Here is a 23,384-nt window from a genome sequence, read left to right on the forward strand (position 1 = left end):
CTGGGAATCTATTTTCCCTCCAGCATCTGTTTCACCCCTCCTTACATAACCCCTGCAGAGCCAGAAAAAAACAACACATGTACAGAAATATAACAAAGTGTTAGACTTTGGGGGTGTAGAAGGGGGGTGAGAGTGAAAACAAGAATCTGGCAGTTACACGTTACAATTATTTAAAAGAGTATTTTTAAAAGAGAAGAAGAATCCACAATGGTTTACAGTCCAAATGTTGATTTTATTTTGTATTTCATTGCAATAATCTTCAAACTTCAAGTACAGTACTACATCTAATGACACTTGGTTTTCCTAAAGTAAAGTTTTGAAAGCAGGACCCTAGAGTAGTATGTTACACATAGTTTATAGTATACGTATGTTTGTAGTATTTCTTTTGTTGTTTGATTTAATGTTGTGTTTTTAATGGAAACACTGAGTGTAAGGGTCTCACTAGCACTGAGCTAGCTATCCATCCAGTTAAAACCGTTTGAAAGAAAACTCCAGCACAGTTATAAAAAGTTATAATTGTATTTGACAGTGTCAATCAAACGATTAGCAGTAATAAAAAGGTATGTAGTGTTGACCAGGATTCTGTATTTTCCCCCCGAGTCTGTGTCCTTGACTCAGGGAAACCTCTCCAGCAGGCGCAGGTGGAAAGAGTGAAGTCGTGCCAAGATCTCGTCCAGGGTGTCGGGAGGAGCCAAAACACACAACCTGAGGGGAAAGAAAACAATGCATTACCATGTATGAACACATAAATGAGCCTAAAGGACAAATCATTGGTGACTTGATCAGAATTATACATTTAAAATGAAGAAAAACTTGGATTTCAATTTTTTTAAAAGGGAGATAAATATGCCCAACAAAGACTCCCTATTACCCTGCCACGCCACACTGTTAGGGGAATGATCTGAACTGTCCAACACTTTCCAGAATGTTCCCACTTTACAAAATGCCTTAGGTTCATATTCACAAAGCTTCAGGCTTCAAAGAGTTCTCCTAGTGTCAAATTCCAAGCAAGAAATATTGGAAAAGTAAATGTTTTATAATGATTTCTCCTTACAATTAAGATGAAATTAATATATAAGTTATCCACAAAGCATCTAAGAGAGCTATTCAATACAAATAAAAAATGTTAGGAGAAGAGGATTTTTAATAAATAAATAGTGATAGATTTACATGCCAACCAAATTACATGTAAATGTACATTTGTTCTGTGGCTAAGTTAGTTAGTAGCTCTCTAAATGAATAAAGCACTCTTTGTAAAATGACCATATGTTCACAAAACTTGTCATAAATGTCACAAAAAGTCCCTGGGTTTCATAATGCCCTCTCTTTCCAATAGTCTTTAATAATGTATCTTAGTACAATGTTCTCTCTATAAAAACTACAACAACAACAGTGTACTCTGTTTTTTTAAATTCCCTTTTTATGCTTTTTGGGGTTTCCTTTCCTCTAGTGTGTAATATAGGTTTCTTCTCATGTAAATGGTCTACAAAGGCTAAAATCCCAAATGTCTCTCCAGCGGGAGTTTCTCTCTCGCACACTCCCCCATTCCTGAAACGCATCAATTTGACTCCAATTAGTTTAATTCTGGGAAATAATGACATCACTGTGTTACACTCACTCTTCTATTGGCTAGTGCTCCAACACATTGTACGTGAGAGGTTAAGGGGCGGGACATATCTAAGCGGTAGACCAATCAAATATAGACGGCCAGCTAACCAATCAAAGCAGACTGGGCTCTGGTTTCAGACAGAGGGTGAAAAGAGGTGCTGCAGCATTAAAGAATGGAGACATGTCACAGTAGAGGCACAAAATACACCCTACACCTTAAAAACTTAAACTAGCATAACAGGGCCCCTTTAAATAACACATGTTATATACATGAAGGTATCAGGCATTTTCTTTTTACCTGATGTGGAAGTTTGGATCTACTTGTCCGTTCTCACAGCCGGCTCCCAAATGCACACCTTCCTCCTCCAGTAACCTCTGGCAGTAAAGCACATCTGCCTCCACTCCTAACATCTGGAATGAATCACCTTGACCCATTGTAATGAAAGCTTTTCAAGGCATAATATGAGATATGATGCACAACATGAATCAACTTAATAATATTTCTTATAATCAGTGCTTCTTTTTTTTCTTGACTTTTAAAATTAAATATTCAGAGTATAGTATATTCTTATATTAATAATAAACAGCCATAAACTTTTGTAAAACGGTTTTGGGCTTGAGGTCCAGTGGCGATGATCCCTCACCTTGGCCTCCTCTACCATTTGAGGTGGTAAATGCAGACGGGGAAAAAGAAAAACTCCCCCCCTCGCTGGTTGGCATTTGATCCCTGATAGATCATTCAGGAACTCACAAGCACGCTGAGCATTCTGGGACAAGGTTGTCAAAGAGTGAAGAATCTCCTGCAATTATTGATAAGATTTTAAGTGAAGATGATTGTGAAAGGAATCATTCATAGTGAAAGAGCAACATAGAGGCCCAATTCCAAACCGCCCCCAACGCACTCCCACTCTGTGAGTGAACTCGTCACACCCACAGCTGAATGAGGCTTCCTTCTTTAAGGTGGAGGGTGTAAATACAGCTTTGGGAAAAACTCGCCTTTCTCAAGGAAAAACTTTTCTTGACCATGAAAACTCAATCAATCGTGGCATTCCTTTTTTTTGTAAACCTCGTTTAATTTTTAGATCAGATATTTATGAGCTGCTTCGTTTTTGCAACAATCACTATAAATATACTATCAGATGCACACGTCTGCCGTTTTTTCAAGATAAGAAACGGGTGTATGATCCTAAGCAAAAATATAAAATAAGATTATGATGTAACCTTGAGGTTTTAACATCTGTATGACAATGTGACATTTCTATATCTGTGCATTTTACTAATGCATTTTAGCACAGAACTATTTGTACACAGCGTGTTACATGACGGACACAAACAGCGTTGCACATGGTCAGGTGGTTGGTCGTAAGACATGATTGCTGACTAACTTTTGGTTGGCCACTCCCACTCCCTACTTGTTGGTTTGGAACAGCACTCAGTGTAGCTGACTCTCCACGCAACCATCAAACGGAGTGGAAGTGAGTAGAGGGAGGGTGTAGGGGTTGGTTTGGTATTGGGCCAAAACTGCCCCATTCTGCAGTTTCTCACAGCTCTACAGCAAAGCGTATTTGTGCGTCTTTCAGCTCATTGTTTTGTATTTTCAGCTCAATTGTGACCATATTGTTTTTGCCTTCATCCGCCCTGTTTTTAGATAAGTTACACTTTAAACTACCTGAAATGACCAGACTAAAACAGTTTTTGGAAATATCCTGCTGACTGAGCAGTGTTCCTCCTTGGCTAACAATAGAGTTATTAATGTGGTGCATTTATATAACTATACAAGAATAATTGAGAAAACATGGGTTTGTTTTTCCAATACCTGTGAATATGTTTCATAGGAAGGATCTCCGGGGGTGGGTGGATTGACCATGACCTCCAGAGCGAGCTGTGGTAAAACTGGAGGGCTGGAAGGGGCCTGCGCATCTCTTAAATATTTCATCACGGCTGGGTCCAGGTTAACTGCCTCCATATACGCTCCCCTTAGACCACACCTACGTAAACACAGTGTGTTGGGAAACATTTTTATCACACGTGAAGAAATATATATATATTTTAAGAGGCATGGAGAATTTCACACTTCGCGTGCCTCATGTGAGGAGGCTCTGGGTGCCTCGATGTCACAATAAGATGAGAACCTTATCTGGATGTCTTGAATCTAAATAGATTTGGTATGATTATTACTTGATGTGTAAGGAGGGAAGTGTGGCCCTCTGTTTCATTGCATAAAGGATTTGCTCTTAAGCAAAGCAAAGATCATTTTGTGTAGACGAACAGATGGACTAAGATGGACATTAGGGTTAGGGTTTGGGTTATCATGCAGATATAGAAATCTGAAAAATGCAAGAATAAACCGGGAAATGAGAATAACATGTCCTCTTTAAAGACACTCACTCTCCCATGCAGGCGCTGGATAATGAGTGGAAGGAGACCAGCTCCACTTTCTTTGAGTACTCTTTGCCCATCTCAAACAGGACTCTCTTATAGGAAAGAGACTCTTTCCCTTGTCCATACACACTGTCCTGGTACACCTAGAAGGTTTTAGGAAGACAAGAAAAAAGGGAGCTTGTGTGAAATTGGGAACAACTTTTATGAATCAGTATCCCTGTTAAGCTTGTAATCACCTCATCAGCCAACAGGACGAGACCCTCGGTTGCAGCAAAACGAATAACTTCCTCTATTGATTTCCTGTCTTGCACATGACCTAGAAGTACATTTAATAGTCAGCAACAATGATTGCAGTTCGGAGATCAGTCAATTTATCTGCTCGCATTTACCTGTGGGGTTTCCTGGATTGCTGATGTAAATTGCTCTGGGAGAACAGTGTCCCCTAGTGGTTCTCAGAGCTCGGTGCAGCTCGTCCAGATCTACAGCCCAGCCTCGGTCCTCCAACAGCTGGTAAGGCACCAAAGTCAATCCAGCCATGTTCAGCAGTGTGGGCAGGGTGTGTGGGCAGGGCATCGGGGTCAACACACCTGTGCGAGTCTCCCCTTCCCCACTGGCCATCAGGTGCAGAACCATCTGAACACATTCATTAAGAATACAATAAAGATAATGCAACAGTACTACACAGTATAAAACTTTTTGGCATGATTCTTTAACGTGTTTATTCTTAATGCAGTAATTGCTGTTGGAAAGACTTGGCAATGTGTACCCGAGCAGGTGTGTTCAGACAAGACAAGACGACATCAATTTCTAAATAGCTGAGTGTTAGAATCTCAAAGTGTTCTGTGTGGCCGTGCATGAGCACAATGTGTTTTTTGTTCACTGGCAGGGGCGGACTGGCCATCTGTAGAATCTGGAGAACCACAGAACGGCCGGTCCTCAAGGGCCGTTGACGGCCGGCCGGCCCTTTAAAAAAATTGTTTAACATCATCATTTAAGTTGCGCTGACGGCCTTTTTCTCATAGTGTTAATGTTTTCGTTACCATTTAAATATTGAATTCTATTTATTACTTTTATTTTAAATCAAATCCACCTGTTTTAGATAATATATTTATTTTGAGGTTGATTTGCAGGTTGGTTGTTATTTGTATTGTTACTGTGTATTTTATTATATTAACTACTATTTATTGCTATTTATAAAATACTGTTATGAACACTATACAATGTCTTTATTTTTGTAGATACCAGAATACATGACACAATGAATCTTTGTAATATATTTATGTTCTCTAGTTTAAATAATCATACCAGTATTTAAACAATGTATGCTGGTCACCTGGAATCCTGGTAAGCTTCCAGCATGGTATATTTAATACTATTATTTATTAAACATAAACTGGTGATGGATGCTGTTTTTTTTAGCTGGCCAGGATGGCTGGTTTAGCTGGTTTAGCTGGTTTAGCTGGTTCAGCTGGTGCACCAGCTGAACCAGCCATCCTGGCCAGCTAAAGTGTCCAAAACCCCTCTAAACCAGCCAGTCTGGTCAACTCAGTTGGTCAGGTTGGTTGACCAGCCTGACCAGCTAAGTTGGTCGACGCTGTTTTTTTCAGCAGGGTAGACGCCGTGGCAGACAGGGAGAATGAAAAAACATGGATAAAAATCAGAGAAAACGAAAAGAGGGGCTGAGAAGGCAAGAGAAAAAAAAGGTGAAGTCACTCGCAGGTGAAGCATATAAATGTCGCAAATTGACAGACCTTTTTGGCAGCTGCGCTGCTACAAGCACTATCATCAGCAGAACAAGTGCAAGATGATGAAGAGAATGATGAGGGCGCGAGTTCAGATATACAGCCAGCCTCCTGCGTTCATGATGAGGGACAGAGAGTTGAGTTGGTGGAAGAACCAGCTCAACTGGCACATACAAGTGCAGGGCAAGAGCAAGAAGTGGGTGACAATTATCCCTTGAACTGCATGAATGCAGCCTAATAAACAGCTGATTTCTAATAACTAATAGTACTGTATTTTTTTTTCTGATGCCCCCCCGTTGACATTTCATGTGGCCGGACTGGGTCAGTTTCCAGGGCTGAATTCTAGTCCCAGTCCGCCCCTGTTCACTGGTATTTCATTTATGAGGTTTGGTTCAGTCTTTTTCTCACAAAGTTTAGAGGATTGTAGGTTAGGAGGCTTCCCCAGCTTTTGTTCAACTGGAAGGTGGCCAATATAAAAACTGGGGTTGTCATATGCTTTAAATGTAAAGCCAATTGAGACAAATGTATCATTTGTGATATTGGGCTACATCGATACAATTTGATTGATTGATTGATTGATTGATTGAGCTCGGATGGCCTATCCCTTTTTTAGTTTTCTTTCAATTTTGAGTATACAGTTGCTTAGGTTAAAAGCTAAAGCACTTTGTTTTCTCCTAATGAACTGTCTTCTGCGTCCTTTACACATTTTTGGTTTCCAGTGTCTCTAGTTGAAGTCACCTTGTTTGTTTAGAGAGGTCGTAACACCTATGGATTGCCATGAAATAAAGTTCAAACATTCATGTAACCCACAGACTCAATTCCTTTGACTACTCCACTACGATTAGTTTTGTAGGTGAAAAGTCTCAACAATGTCCTATTGAATTGTAATACATTTGGTGACACTCTTTACAAAGAGTGCCGACAGCCGGTCAGAATAGTCCTTGCACCAATGGTTTAGTTTATAACTAAATTCCTGCAAAACAAACGATATTCCCATCAACCTTCTGGATTTGTGTTTAGTGCTTATTAGCCAATGTTAGCATTCGTACACACATAACTAAGAATATGAACATAGTAAACATCAACATGTCAGCATTGCCATTGTTAGGATGCTGACTTTCAAAGCTAACTAATGGATGTTTATTTGTAATGCAGAATGAAGATGTCTGTTTCATCTCCAAAATATCCCACTACTAATCATACTCCAAAGATACTTTATCATCCTACCAACAATGTCTTCGTAGAGCCAGAGGAGATGACGATGTCTTCTGGGTTTGAACTCACTCCACCGTCTCGCCTCATGATAAACTCAGTAATACTTTTACAGACATATGGTATGCCATAGGCTGTTGCACAGTATGAGCCTGCAATCGAAACATTTTAGATCAGCCATTAGAGGAGAGTTGCCAGTTAAAGGAATTCTAAAAAACATGTTGTTGCCTGGACGAATGAATGAATAGTATTCCTTCTTACCCACGCTCCTTCCACTGCAGATCCCCAGAAGCGTATTTGCCCTCTGCCTGGCATCCAGGGGAAGGCTTTTTTCATCCAGGAGCTTGGGGTAGACACACGCTGCCAAGACCTGAGAAGACAAACAGGTGGAGACAGGCTCCGTTAGTAGCTGTCAGACTGGCCACAGATAGAGAGGTACTACACACACACACACACACACACACACACACACACACACACACACACACACACACACACACACACACACACACACACACACACACACACACACACACACACACACACACACACACACACACACACACACACACACACACACACACACACACACACACACACACACACACACACACACACACACACACACACACACACACACACACACACACACACACACAGCTTATGACCTGGGAATCTATTTTCCCTCCAGCATCTGTTTCACCCCTCCTTACATAACCCCTGCAGAGCCAGAAAAAAACAACACATGTACAGAAATATAACAAAGTGTTAGACTTTGGGGGTGTAGAAGGGGGTGAGAGTGAAAACAAGAATCTGGCAGTTACACGTTACAATTATTTAAAAGAGTATTTTTAAAAGAGAAGAAGAATCCACAATGGTTTACAGTCCAAATGTTGATTTTATTTTGTATTTCATTGCAATAATCTTCAAACTTCAAGTACAGTACTACATCTAATGACACTTGGTTTTCCTAAAGTAAAGTTTTGAAAGCAGGACCCTAGAGTAGTATGTTACACATAGTTTATAGTATACGTATGTTTGTAGTATTTCTTTTGTTGTTTGATTTAATGTTGTGTTTTTAATGGAAACACTGAGTGTAAGGGTCTCACTAGCACTGAGCTAGCTATCCATCCAGTTAAACCGTTTGAAAGAAAACTCCAGCACAGTTATAAAAAGTTATAATTGTATTTGACAGTGTCAATCAAACGATTAGCAGTAATAAAAAGGTATGTAGTGTTGACCAGGATTCTGTATTTTCCCCCCGAGTCTGTGTCCTTGACTCAGGGAAACCTCTCCAGCAGGCGCAGGTGGAAAGAGTGAAGTCGTGCCAAGATCTCGTCCAGGGTGTCGGGAGGAGCCAAAACACACAACCTGAGGGGAAAGAAAACAATGCATTACCATGTATGAACACATAAATGAGCCTAAAGGACAAATCATTGGTGACTTGATCAGAATTATACATTTAAAATGAAGAAAAACTTGGATTTCAATTTTTTTAAAAGGGAGATAAATATGCCCAACAAAGACTCCCTATTACCCTGCCACGCCACACTGTTAGGGGAATGATCTGAACTGTCCAACACTTTCCAGAATGTTCCCACTTTACAAAATGCCTTAGGTTCATATTCACAAAGCTTCAGGCTTCAAAGAGTTCTCCTAGTGTCAAATTCCAAGCAAGAAATATTGGAAAAGTAAATGTTTTATAATGATTTCTCCTTACAATTAAGATGAAATTAATATATAAGTTATCCACAAAGCATCTAAGAGAGCTATTCAATACAAATAAAAAATGTTAGGAGAAGAGGATTTTTAATAAATAAATAGTGATAGATTTACATGCCAACCAAATTACATGTAAATGTACATTTGTTCTGTGGCTAAGTTAGTTAGTAGCTCTCTAAATGAATAAAGCACTCTTTGTAAAATGACCATATGTTCACAAAACTTGTCATAAATGTCACAAAAAGTCCCTGGGTTTCATAATGCCCTCTCTTTCCAATAGTCTTTAATAATGTATCTTAGTACAATGTTCTCTCTATAAAAAACTACAACAACAACAGTGTACTCTGTTTTTTTAAATTCCCTTTTTATGCTTTTTGGGGTTTCCTTTCCTCTAGTGTGTAATATAGGTTTCTTCTCATGTAAATGGTCTACAAAGGCTAAAATCCCAAATGTCTCTCCAGCGGGAGTTTCTCTCTCGCACACTCCCCCATTCCTGAAACGCATCAATTTGACTCCAATTAGTTTAATTCTGGGAAATAATGACATCACTGTGTTACACTCACTCTTCTATTGGCTAGTGCTCCAACACATTGTACGTGAGAGGTTAAGGGGCGGGACATATCTAAGCGGTAGACCAATCAAATATAGACGGCCAGCTAACCAATCAAAGCAGACTGGGCTCTGGTTTCAGACAGAGGGTGAAAAGAGGTGCTGCAGCATTAAAGAATGGAGACATGTCACAGTAGAGGCACAAAATACACCCTACACCTTAAAAACTTAAACTAGCATAACAGGGCCCCTTTAAATAACACATGTTATATACATGAAGGTATCAGGCATTTTCTTTTTACCTGATGTGGAAGTTTGGATCTACTTGTCCGTTCTCACAGCCGGCTCCCAAATGCACACCTTCCTCCTCCAGTAACCTCTGGCAGTAAAGCACATCTGCCTCCACTCCTAACATCTGGAATGAATCACCTTGACCCATTGTAATGAAAGCTTTTCAAGGCATAATATGAGATATGATGCACAACATGAATCAACTTAATAATATTTCTTATAATCAGTGCTTCTTTTTTTTCTTGACTTTTAAAATTAAATATTCAGAGTATAGTATATTCTTATATTAATAATAAACAGCCATAAACTTTTGTAAAACGGTTTTGGGCTTGAGGTCCAGTGGCGATGATCCCTCACCTTGGCCTCCTCTACCATTTGAGGTGGTAAATGCAGACGGGGAAAAAGAAAAACTCCCCCCCTCGCTGGTTGGCATTTGATCCCTGATAGATCATTCAGGAACTCACAAGCACGCTGAGCATTCTGGGACAAGGTTGTCAAAGAGTGAAGAATCTCCTGCAATTATTGATAAGATTTTAAGTGAAGATGATTGTGAAAGGAATCATTCATAGTGAAAGAGCAACATAGAGGCCCAATTCCAAACCGCCCCCAACGCACTCCCACTCTGTGAGTGAACTCGTCACACCCACAGCTGAATGAGGCTTCCTTCTTTAAGGTGGAGGGTGTAAATACAGCTTTGGGAAAAACTCGCCTTTCTCAAGGAAAAACTTTTCTTGACCATGAAAACTCAATCAATCGTGGCATTCCTTTTTTTTGTAAACCTCGTTTAATTTTTAGATCAGATATTTATGAGCTGCTTCGTTTTTGCAACAATCACTATAAATATACTATCAGATGCACACGTCTGCCGTTTTTTCAAGATAAGAAACGGGTGTATGATCCTAAGCAAAAATATAAAATAAGATTATGATGTAACCTTGAGGTTTTAACATCTGTATGACAATGTGACATTTCTATATCTGTGCATTTTACTAATGCATTTTAGCACAGAACTATTTGTACACAGCGTGTTACATGACGGACACAAACAGCGTTGCACATGGTCAGGTGGTTGGTCGTAAGACATGATTGCTGACTAACTTTTGGTTGGCCACTCCCCACTCCCTACTTGTTGGTTTGGAACAGCACTCAGTGTAGCTGACTCTCCACGCAACCATCAAACGGAGTGGAAGTGAGTAGAGGGAGGGTGTAGGGGTTGGTTTGGTATTGGGCCAAAACTGCCCCATTCTGCAGTTTCTCACAGCTCTACAGCAAAGCGTATTTGTGCGTCTTTCAGCTCATTGTTTTGTATTTTCAGCTCAATTGTGACCATATTGTTTTTTGCCTTCATCCGCCCTGTTTTTAGATAAGTTACACTTTAAACTACCTGAAATGACCAGACTAAAACAGTTTTTGGAAATATCCTGCTGACTGAGCAGTGTTCCTCCTTGGCTAACAATAGAGTTATTAATGTGGTGCATTTATATAACTATACAAGAATAATTGAGAAAACATGGGTTTGTTTTTCCAATACCTGTGAATATGTTTCATAGGAAGGATCTCCGGGGGTGGGTGGATTGACCATGACCTCCAGAGCGAGCTGTGGTAAAACTGGAGGGCTGGAAGGGGCCTGCGCATCTCTTAAATATTTCATCACGGCTGGGTCCAGGTTAACTGCCTCCATATACGCTCCCCTTAGACCACACCTACGTAAACACAGTGTGTTGGGAAACATTTTTATCACACGTGAAGAAATATATATATATTTTAAGAGGCATGGAGAATTTCACACTTCGCGTGCCTCATGTGAGGAGGCTCTGGGTGCCTCGATGTCACAATAAGATGAGAACCTTATCTGGATGTCTTGAATCTAAATAGATTTGGTATGATTATTACTTGATGTGTAAGGAGGGAAGTGTGGCCCTCTGTTTCATTGCATAAAGGATTTGCTCTTAAGCAAAGCAAAGATCATTTTGTGTAGACGAACAGATGGACTAAGATGGACATTAGGGTTAGGGTTTGGGTTATCATGCAGATATAGAAATCTGAAAAATGCAAGAATAAACCGGGAAATGAGAATAACATGTCCTCTTTAAAGACACTCACTCTCCCATGCAGGCGCTGGATAATGAGTGGAAGGAGACCAGCTCCACTTTCTTTGAGTACTCTTTGCCCATCTCAAACAGGACTCTCTTATAGGAAAGAGACTCTTTCCCTTGTCCATACACACTGTCCTGGTACACCTAGAAGGTTTTAGGAAGACAAGAAAAAAGGGAGCTTGTGTGAAATTGGGAACAACTTTTATGAATCAGTATCCCTGTTAAGCTTGTAATCACCTCATCAGCCAACAGGACGAGACCCTCGGTTTGCAGCAAAACGAATAACTTCCTCTATTGATTTCCTGTCTTGCACATGACCTAGAAGTACATTTAATAGTCAGCAACAATGATTGCAGTTCGGAGATCAGTCAATTTATCTGCTCGCATTTACCTGTGGGGTTTCCTGGATTGCTGATGTAAATTGCTCTGGGAGAACAGTGTCCCCTAGTGGTTCTCAGAGCTCGGTGCAGCTCGTCCAGATCTACAGCCCAGCCTCGGTCCTCCAACAGCTGGTAAGGCACCAAAGTCAATCCAGCCATGTTCAGCAGTGTGGGCAGGGTGTGTGGGCAGGGCATCGGGGTCAACACACCTGTGCGAGTCTCCCCTTCCCCACTGGCCATCAGGTGCAGAACCATCTGAACACATTCATTAAGAATACAATAAAGATAATGCAACAGTACTACACAGTATAAAACTTTTTGGCATGATTCTTTAACGTGTTTATTCTTAATGCAGTAATTGCTGTTGGAAAAGACTTGGCAATGTGTACCCGAGCAGGTGTGTTCAGACAAGACAAGACGACATCAATTTCTAAATAGCTGAGTGTTAGAATCTCAAAGTGTTCTGTGTGGCCGTGCATGAGCACAATGTGTTTTTTGTTCACTGGCAGGGGCGGACTGGCCATCTGTAGAATCTGGAGAACCACAGAACGGCCGGTCCTCAAGGGCCGTTGACGGCCGGCCGGCCCTTTAAAAAAATTGTTTAACATCATCATTTAAGTTGCGCTGACGGCCTTTTTCTCATAGTGTTAATGTTTTCGTTACCATTTAAATATTGAATTCTATTTATTACTTTTATTTTAAATCAAATCCACCTGTTTTAGATAATATATTTATTTTGAGGTTGATTTGCAGGTTGGTTGTTATTTGTATTGTTACTGTGTATTTTATTATATTAACTACTATTTATTGCTATTTATAAAATACTGTTATGAACACTATACAATGTCTTTATTTTTGTAGATACCAGAATACATGACACAATGAATCTTTGTAATATATTTATGTTCTCTAGTTTAAATAATCATACCAGTATTTAAACAATGTATGCTGGTCACCTGGAATCCTGGTAAGCTTCCAGCATGGTATATTTAATACTATTATTTATTAAACATAAACTGGTGATGGATGCTGTTTTTTTTAGCTGGCCAGGATGGCTGGTTTAGCTGGTTTAGCTGGTTTAGCTGGTTCAGCTGGTGCACCAGCTGAACCAGCCATCCTGGCCAGCTAAAGTGTCCAAAACCCCTCTAAACCAGCCAGTCTGGTCAACTCAGTTGGTCAGGTTGGTTGACCAGCCTGACCAGCTAAGTTGGTCGACGCTGTTTTTTTCAGCAGGGTAGACGCCGTGGCAGACAGGGAGAATGAAAAAACATGGATAAAAATCAGAGAAAACGAAAAGAGGGGCTGAGAAGGCAAGAGAAAAAAAAGGTGAAGTCACTCGCAGGTGAAGCATATAAATGTCGCAAATTGACAGACCTTTTGGCAGCTGCGCTGCTACAAGCACTATCATCAGCAGAACAAGTGCAAGATGATGAAGAGAATGATGAGGGCGCGAGTTCAGATATACAGCCAGCCTCCTGCGTTCATGATGAGGGACAGAGAGTTGAGTTGGTGGAAGAACCAGCTCAACTGGCACATACAAGTGCAGGGCAAGAGCAAGAAGTGGGTGACAATTATCCCTTGAACTGCATGAATGCAGCCTAATAAACAGCTGATTTCTAATAACTAATAGTACTGTATTTTTTTTTCTGATGCCCCCCCGTTGACATTTCATGTGGCCGGACTGGGTCAGTTTCCAGGGCTGAATTCTAGTCCCAGTCCGCCCCTGTTCACTGGTATTTCATTTATGAGGTTTGGTTCAGTCTTTTTCTCACAAAGTTTAGAGGATTGTAGGTTAGGAGGCTTCCCCAGCTTTTGTTCAACTGGAAGGTGGCCAATATAAAAACTGGGGTTGTCATATGCTTTAAATGTAAAGCCAATTGAGACAAATGTATCATTTGTGATATTGGGCTACATCGATACAATTTGATTGATTGATTGATTGATTGATTGAGCTCGGATGGCCTATCCCTTTTTTAGTTTTCTTTCAATTTTGAGTATACAGTTGCTTAGGTTAAAAGCTAAAGCACTTTGTTTTCTCCTAATGAACTGTCTTCTGCGTCCTTTACACATTTTTGGTTTCCAGTGTCTCTAGTTGAAGTCACCTTGTTTGTTTAGAGAGGTCGTAACACCTATGGATTGCCATGAAATAAAGTTCAAACATTCATGTAACCCACAGACTCAATTCCTTTGACTACTCCACTACGATTAGTTTTGTAGGTGAAAAGTCTCAACAATGTCCTATTGAATTGTAATACATTTGGTGACACTCTTTACAAAGAGTGCCGACAGCCGGTCAGAATAGTCCTTGCACCAATGGTTTAGTTTATAACTAAATTCCTGCAAAACAAACGATATTCCCATCAACCTTCTGGATTTGTGTTTAGTGCTTATTAGCCAATGTTAGCATTCGTACACACATAACTAAGAATATGAACATAGTAAACATCAACATGTCAGCATTGCCATTGTTAGGATGCTGACTTTCAAAGCTAACTAATGGATGTTTATTTGTAATGCAGAATGAAGATGTCTGTTTCATCTCCAAAATATCCCACTACTAATCATACTCCAAAGATACTTTATCATCCTACCAACAATGTCTTCGTAGAGCCAGAGGAGATGACGATGTCTTCTGGGTTTGAACTCACTCCACCGTCTCGCCTCATGATAAACTCAGTAATACTTTTACAGACATATGGTATGCCATAGGCTGTTGCACAGTATGAGCCTGCAATCGAAACATTTTAGATCAGCCATTAGAGGAGAGTTGCCAGTTAAAGGAATTCTAAAAAACATGTTGTTGCCTGGACGAATGAATGAATAGTATTCCTTCTTACCCACGCTCCTTCCACTGCAGATCCCCAGAAGCGTATTTGCCCTCTGCCTGGCATCCAGGGGAAGGCTTTTTTCATCCAGGAGCTTGGGGTAGACACACGCTGCCAAGACCTGAGAAGACAAACAGGTGGAGACAGGCTCCGTTAGTAGCTGTCAGACTGGCCACAGATAGAGAGGTACTACACACACACACACACACACACACACACACACACACACACACACACACACACACACACACACACACACACACACACACACACACACACACACACACACACACACACACACACACACACACACACACACACACACACACACACACACACACACACACACACACACACACACACACACACACACACACACACACACACACACACACACACACACACACAACACACACACACAACACACACACACACACACACACAGATCAAATTTTAAACAAACCTGCCGAACAAACGAGACAGGCTTCATCCCTGCCCTGTGGGGATCTCCTGTGCTGACATCCATCACCTGCTGGAAGGGTTTTTCGGCTCCCTGAGAAAACAAATGTGTGATATAACTGCAGGGAGGTTGTACAAAAAATGTGTATTTCACCTTACACCTGCACTATAATAGTAATGCTCTTGCAATAGAGTAACCAAGTGTATCTTTAATCTTCTACATGTCATCCACTGGAGGGAATTTGTACCCAGGACATGTTAGCTTAAGCCTAAGTGTTTTAGTATTATAATAATATAAAGTAAATGAAGTCATTGAGTGCATACAGTTTTTTTTCTTTTTAAACATTTTGTATTTTAATTAATAACTCAAATGTATGCATGTGATGAAGAGTGATGGGAAATAATAAGTCTTTGTAAAATACTGAAAGAAAAGTCCCTAAAGAAGAAAACATTGTGTCATAGCCTCACACAAAAGCAGGATTTACCGGTGTAGCTGCTTAAAGCAAGCTAAATAGTTCATATTGAACTGCTGTTACTTACTTTTAGAGAACCATTTAAAAATATGATGCACTGTTACAAACTAAATGACCCAACTATAGGCCCATACAAAAATGACTTAACCACCAGCATCTATTTATAACAGTAAAAATACTGTAGACATGTTAATGCATCAGATAGGACAATGTAATAATACAATGTAATAATATAACACTGGAAGCAGGAACATGCAAAGAGAAAACACAAGGGGGATGAACACCTGCCCTTTTGCCTTCCTTGTATGTGTCCTTTTTTTAATGTACATTTTTTTACAAATCAATACATTTCATTTTTGCCCTAACCCCAGTCACAAAGGGTGAACCACGCTGAAGTGCCTTAGCCAATCGTCACACAGAGTTGTAAAAGGCCTTGTCTGCATCCTGAAGAGTCTGCTATCTTTTGATACTGGCCCAGTATAATCATAAACTCTACTTATGTATTATTTTATTATCACAGTTCCTTTCCTAACAGTATAGTGTGGAGCCATATGCTGTGCACAGTCTTGAGTGAATCAAAATATTCTGTCAGGAGAATGGTGCCCATGCTCGGTTACCCGTCCTCCCTCTTGGTCACAGGGGCGAGCCCTGAAGCCTTGGTGAAAGAACGCATGAATACAACATTTCACGCAAACACAATACACATGCACTCTGCAGTCCTGACTGAGGCACTGATGATATGGTTTAAATATTTAGCCGCTTATGCTTACTAGCTTTGTTTAGTGGTGATACCTCTGCTAGCAATGTGTGAATCAGCTGTAAGGGAGGAAAGAGAAGAGGAAGGAGGGAACAAAAAAGAAACACACGTTTTTAACAAAGGACTCGGAGAAAGGGAAACAGATATAGCCTACTTCTAAGATTTAGTTTGAGCATTTGTTCAGTATTTTTTGGAGGGGTGAAGACTGTTTTAAACTTAATACTAAGAAACTAGAAAAAGACATGATGTGATTTGCAAATATATAGGAAGGTAAGGAATTAAGAAATGTTGACTGTAAAAAGTCTAAAAGTAGTGATTCCAGGCATAAATATATTTTACAAGTTTTTTAAAATCAACGGCTTGCCCTTTTAAGAATTATTGCCCCTGCACCTCTAATGGCGCATTTCCACTACACGGTCGGCCTCGGCCACACTCGGTACGGCTCGGTACGGCTTGGCCACGTTGGGCCTTAACAGGGCCGACTCACTTCATGCTGCGCTTCCATTACAGTTTAGGAACTGGGGTAGTTACTATAGTAACGCAGTGTAGGCGGAGCCGTGACGTCATCTTCAATGAGAAATCCAGAAACACAACACAGCCGTTAGCTGTGAGCACTCAGAGCTCACAGCTCCTTATATATGTTCAGAAACTCGACAAAAGTTAAACAAGTACACACCACAGACTGCCTGTGTCATGGTGAATACAGTCGCTGCTGTATTTATGTCTGTATAGGCCGTTGTTGTGAGTGTGGACGGTCGGGGCATATACTGCGTTAGCTTAGCCAATCTCCATCTAGAAAAACACGAATTTTAAAAGGTTTTTCGCCTGCCGTCTGTCTGCAGACTTGACAAAGCATTAATTCATGGTTTTTACTAACCGGTATCAGTATGTTGTTACTTCGGCATCATTTTGAAACGTGTATTACAATTAAATCACGGTCAAATATGTCCATCTTGTTGTAGTTCTAGCCCTCTTGCCAGCGCTCCTCTCTCTAGTTTAGCATACTCAGCCCGACTCAGCCCTGTTTGTTGGCCCCGATAGAACCACAATTTTCTAGGGCCAGAAAAGAGGGGAAAAAGTGGCCCCGCGCCGTGCCGCGCCGGAACGAGGCCTAGTGGAAGCACAACCAAAAAAGGGGACGGCACGACATGGCACGCTTAAAGCGAGCTACGCGCTGCAATGGAAATGCGCCATTACATCCTCTGCACCGCAGGTTTCATGCTTCATAAAGGTTGGTAAAGATAAAGAACTTTACGGATCAATACTCCATACACCAAATTGATATTAATATCTTCAAAACATTGCAGTATGACAAATAGGAGACTAGTAATGTGTGGTTTTGGTGGTTCATTTTTGCATATTTTTGCAGAATGTCTTTCTGGCGTTGCACTTTGTAGACGGTCCCTTTCTATGGAGCTAATTTCCTGCCATAACTCCACAAACAAACTAAACAGGTTTTAAAAATGCCTCATGATTCACTAACAAACACAATGTGGTTTGCAAATACAAAACACCATCTACAAACTAATGAATTTAGTTTTGCAAAGAAAAAACGTATCTATCAAATAAACACATAACATTTTTCTAATAAATCATGTTTCAGAGACAAGTTCAGCATAGGTTTTACAAGTAGGCCGACACAACTTTTTTTTACAAGTGCACAAATTTGTTTTACAACTACAACACTTTGTTTTACAACTACAACACTTTTTTTTACAAGTACAAAACTTTTTCTTCTCACGGCGGAATATTACTGCCAAAAGTCACGTGAGTGAGTCACGTGACTTTTGGCAGTAATATTCCGCCGTGGCTGGCTCATACAGGGGGTGTTTCTCAATCGCGAGTAAAGCTGCTTCCGAGCCACTATTTCAAGCATACTACGTCATCGAGTGCCGCCGAAGTACTGTTCCAATCTCCAGTATACTTGGAAATCTACCGAGCCCGGCGTACTCCGTTTGGAGAAATATCGAGTGTGCACATGAGTAGACTTCGCGGCCTTAAAATCCCCACAATGCTTTGCGCACGGACCAATTTCCCCAAATCTGTGGTGGAAGATGTAAGGCGGGGCCTCTCATATGACGCACACCTGCACACTTGCTAGCCTGTTCCACTCTTTGTTTTCCGAATGGCAGGAAGTATTCTTGCCTCGCTTCTGAAGCAAGATGCTCGGCAGACATGTGCTACCAAGCAAGCGTACTCGCGATTGAGAAACACCCACAGTCACACATGCTCACTCACACATGCTACACGGCAGCAGGGGGCGCTACTGAGTCCATTGGGAAGACGGGAGGTTGAGCAGAGCATGGAACAGCCCTTGCCAGTCTGATGACAGGTGTTTCTCGCGATCCAGCGATCTGGGTCAGTGTTATAGTGATAATATTATAAACAAGGTGAATTTAGGATCACAACGAAAACAGCCAAGACACATATTGAGCCCAGAAAATAAATGTTATTAGGGGCTGTAAATATAATAAGCCTTTGTCTAAAATGGACAACATTGTAACTAAGGAGATTTAAACTATATACAGCAGAGTTCCCGTTAGAATATTTTTTCGCCGGTCAAAATGTCCGTTAAAGTTGAAATCTTCCGGACAAAAGTAGAAAAGTGCCGGTCAAAGGTTATTTATTGAGCTTTAACACAAATTGATATGATTCGATATTAAACAAACTAATTATAGTAGATTAACTACATTATTCAAAAGTGTACAGTAATTTACAATAACACGGGAATAATAAACGGAGCGCTCTCTCCCTCTCCTGACAGCCCGCCAGTATCATGCAGCTCGCGGATCAGTAATGAGTGACCTGACAGTAAAACTAAACATATCTATAACTAGTTTAGGTAGTTTGAGAGGTAATTAAAATAGCTACGTGTGATATTCTAACCTGAAGTGTGTGTTTTGTTCCGCTCACCGCTGCAGGTGATCATGCAGAGCTGCGTGTCGACTCGTCAGCAGCAGCTGATCTCTCTCTCCCGTCAGATTAGACTTCACTCGCGTTTATGTGCATATCGATCAGATCTAGCTAGTTCTAGCTAATGATATGACTACCTGCTTATTAAAAGACACCTAAACAATAAGCGTCGCTATGCAACCGGGTGAGGCCACAAAGTATAGCGCAGCAGCATTATGCATTTGTTTACATGCCCACCGGAACCCCGAGGCATTACCAACAGATCAACGCACAATCAAACCATACAGGACATCTCTTTCTCCACTAGAATTGACTATTCTTGTCTGTCACATACTCTTCTTGTCTGTCACATAAGTGGCGCAACTGAAGCGGTATTGCGCTAAAGGGGAAATTATTTTGACCGGACATTTTGACCGGAGAGATTTATATTTGCCGGTCTTCAGCATATTTTACCGGTCATAGTCCGGTAATTACCGGCTAACGGGAACTCTGATATACAGCCAGGGGACGTTCGGGACGAATCCCGATGGGCCGGTACTGAAGTGGGCCGGTCGGATAAGTCACTGCTCATGTTTTTTGCTATCTTTGATGAATGATAAAAGGGTCATTCCAGAATTGGAGGACAATTTAGACACCAACATTTTTGAAAAATGAACCTTTCATTTTATTATTTTTTGTTATGTATTTAGGAAAAACAGATAATAAACCATAAAAAAAGTGATTTGCCCAGCTAAGGCATCAAATGTATATTTTCCAATGAAGAATTAACCCTGTTACTCTAATTATAGTAACAGGGTTGCAAGTAACAGGGTTGAAAATCAATGCTAATTTTAGCTTTTACCTCAGGAATTAATGCTAGCTGCACAATGTAATGCTATTGTCAAGGAATGGACACACTTAGATATTTAACAAAAGAAAGATACATTTGAAATTAATTAGTTTTTGTCTCATAATTTGAGTAACAGGGTTGCGTTTGTATGAGTGCCACACTCCTTCAAGAGTGACAAGATTGGAAATATATTATTTACAAATAAAAGAGAGGACTTAGTTTTGGTCTACCCATGGTAGTAGCACATGGCTTGCTGATGTCCTTTCCACTGTGTCATGCGACAAACAGTTTTTTCACTTCCTCTGCCAAGCTAAAAAGGTTTCGGTAACAGGGTTGCGCGCATGTTGAGGGACACACCTTCTGTGCAAAATTACTGTTATTTAAAATGTGTTTATGATTTAACAAATTGATTTTACCATTACAAGACACATATATCAATAGAATAATACCAAAAAAGTAAATAAAAACCCTATTTTAAATGTTATATTTGACATGCAAGTTGGTCACCAAGAAGCTGGGACAAGAGAAAGGGGCAATTTTAGGGGGTGTTCGAGAGCTATTTGATATTTTAAATAATATTTTGAAACCACTTTTTCTACAATTTTATATGCATCTTGTCTCAAGACAAGTATATTTAACACAACAAGTGCATGTCTTAGCTTTTTGGGCATGGATTATTAGATTTTTGATATGGGGGACATGAAATGTCCTCCAATTCTGGAATGACCCAAAAATAAAATGTTACCATTAGTTCTTAATGAAATTGATACGGTTTGACTTTGTATTAGTAAGCCTACTACTAACAATACATTGAAGTACTTTTACTGTGTATTTTTTGAGAAATACTCTGTCAAAGTCCCCTCCTGAGAACAAAATCAAGCCACTTCTTCTAAGTTTATCATACTGATATTCTGAACAAACTGTGCTGTTGTATTAGCTGTAAAATGTCTTTACTGTAGGGGATTTTTACTATATGTACAGCACTTTGGCTCGACCAAACATCGTTTATAAATGTGCTATATAAATAAAACTTGATTTGATTGGATTTGATTTGTCAAAGACACGATTTTTATGAGTAATGTATCCGTCGAAAAATTGATGTTGCTGTTAAAACACGAGTTTTATTTTCACTAGTATTGGAGCCTTTTACCTTGTCGTTAACTTAGAAAAAATATCTGAATACGTCTTCATATGATTTCCCCAGTAATTTCTCAAAGGTTCAAATAAAAAACGTTTCGAATGTGCGCTTAAATTGTTCTAGAGCTGTCTTTCGGCTCATGTCTCTGAAGTGAGTCACAGCGTCTCGCGGGACTCACCTGCGCTGTCTCCTCGGTGTCGCGTGCAGCCTGCAGCCGGCTGGGGGCTCTGGTCCCCCGCAGAGTGAGGTCTCTTTCCTGCAGGGAACTCATCTCTGTCTGACTGATCACCTGTCACTGAGAACATGGGCGTCGCAGCCATTATATGAGGGTGGGACAAGTCCCCCCCACTTTTTCAAATGATTAGTTTAGACCCCCCCACTTTTACTATGCGGAAAGTCCGTGAATCGGTCTATCCACTCGCCGCACTTTGTCGAGCGCTGTGTCAGTGCTTCACTATCAAATGAAATCCATTCCACTTGCTTATTGAGAGAATGCCCAAATCAATGAAACTCCGTTCCATGTTTTCACTGCTACTTTGTACCAAGGCAGATTCTCACATAGCGCGCGCATGTTCAAGGAGTGATGTCATAGTTGGACAGCTCAGATCTGTTGTATGAAGCGATGCCGGTAGCGGAGGTAAGGCACACACACCAAATGTTCAGGAAATGGTTAATACAGCGAAAATCAAAGCTGACGATCTCTTGGTTTGATATGTTTTCTCCCCCAGACAACATGGACATAAGAACATTTTTTTCAAAGAAGAGGAAAGTAAGTCATCAGCTGGTAGCAGTTAATCAGTTAACAGTGATGGCGGCGTCTCACTTCTGGAGAGGAGTTTCGTCTTTATGTCATGATAGAGAGAAATACAAATACTGAATAGTTTAGATGAGAAAAGGCATCGAAATGCCAGGTTACTAGTATTTATCAGTATTTATTATCACTTCACCACCTCTCTTGACATCTAGGCTTGAGAGTGAGTCAGAGGCAGAATACAGGGACAGTGGAGAGAGGTCCATTGCTGAGGTGAGTGATGAAAGGGAAATGACAGTTGAGAGTAAATTGTGATGTGGACTCTCATCCCAGGATTTTAAGGAAATCAGTGGGGATCTTGAACAGGAAACATTTCAGTCAAGGGGCATCATATGACCAATATAGACAGAAGAGCAACATTTATTTGAACATTTAAGTCAATGATACCATTCCTAGGTGAACTTAACATCCGTATGGAGTCAGATCAGTCTCAATATTAATAAATGCTCACAGAAGGATTCACAAATGTATTTTGCGATTTATATATAAATGACTCTCCACAACAATATCTCTCAATGCACTCACAAATATTTATTGTTGTATATAAATGTACAAAAAATGGGCATTTAAACTGCTTTTTATTAATTCAAAGACAGCTCTGAATTAATAATCAAATATGTTTCCTTTCTTTACTACTGAAATTACAAAATGTACCCATCATTTTCCTCATGCTAGTATAGCCACATAAAAGTATCAAACCACCTGTTAAAATGCACCAGAATACAGGAAATCTATATTTTTTTTCGCCCCCACACCCCCGTTAAAAATGTCCCCCCCACATTCAGGATGCTTCCTACGCCCATGACTGAGAATGATAACGTTGAGACGTAATTAAACCTGTTAAGCGAGTGGGAGGGCACCGACTATCAGAAAAACTACCTCTAGCGGAGGCAAACTAATATTTGACTGCAGAAGTTATAGTGACAAAACCATAGACTGTATATGGACAAAACCCATGAATGAAAATAATGGAAATAATGCAAGGTAGTCATTGGTCAGGGTTCTTACACCTTTTCCAAAGTCAAATTCAAGCACTTTTCAAGCATTTTCAAGGTGCATTTTCAAGCTTTTCAAGCATCTTACAGCTGTTGTAAATTACATATTTATATACACATACTTATAAATGATTATTTCCCTACCTCACATTAAATCTGATGTTCTTTATGCTATAAACAACCAAATGTGTGTTTCATAATA

General features: G+C 40.3%; 2 protein-coding genes across 2 annotated transcripts; both read right to left on the reverse strand.

The window, feature by feature from the left end:
* Positions 1-478: 478 nt before the first annotated feature.
* Positions 479-7,859, reverse strand: LOC117495136 (alanine aminotransferase 2-like). Its single transcript, XM_034146243.1, has 11 exons — positions 7,828-7,859; positions 7,658-7,664; positions 7,206-7,314; positions 6,960-7,096; positions 4,380-4,623; positions 4,227-4,306; positions 3,997-4,133; positions 3,425-3,596; positions 2,253-2,408; positions 1,907-2,019; positions 479-705 (listed from the first exon to the last, which is right to left on the reverse strand). Exons 1-11 carry the CDS (start codon positions 7,857-7,859, stop codon positions 615-617), a joined length of 1,278 nt encoding a protein of 425 aa, XP_034002134.1. The 3' UTR covers positions 479-614.
* On the reverse strand, positions 7,829-23,093 carry LOC117495247 (alanine aminotransferase 2-like). Its single transcript, XM_034146399.1, is given in 13 exon segments — positions 7,829-8,315; positions 9,518-9,630; positions 9,864-10,019; positions 11,038-11,209; positions 11,610-11,746; positions 11,840-11,869; positions 11,871-11,920; positions 11,994-12,237; positions 14,574-14,710; positions 14,820-14,928; positions 15,271-15,360; positions 21,555-21,678; positions 23,000-23,093. Coding segments are annotated over 12 exon segments (1,422 nt in total). The 5' UTR covers positions 21,648-21,678; positions 23,000-23,093; the 3' UTR covers positions 7,829-8,224.
* Between the last annotated feature and the right edge of the window lie 291 nt (positions 23,094-23,384).

Source organism: Trematomus bernacchii, unplaced genomic scaffold (assembly GCF_902827165.1).
Source record: "Trematomus bernacchii unplaced genomic scaffold, fTreBer1.1, whole genome shotgun sequence".
NCBI classification, from domain to species: Eukaryota; Metazoa; Chordata; class Actinopteri; order Perciformes; family Nototheniidae; genus Trematomus; species Trematomus bernacchii.

Excerpts from the sequence above, each read along its gene's own strand:
- LOC117495136 (XM_034146243.1), bottom strand. The coding sequence starts at position 7,859 with ATGAAATACAAAATAAAATCAACATTTGGACT. Across the intron at positions 4,134-4,226 it reads TCGTCCTGTTGGCTGATGAG|GTGTACCAGGACAGTGTGTA; the intron begins GTGATTACAAGC and ends AAAACCTTCTAG. Across the intron at positions 2,409-3,424 it reads CCTATGAAACATATTCACAG|GAGATTCTTCACTCTTTGAC; the intron begins GTATTGGAAAAA and ends CAATAATTGCAG.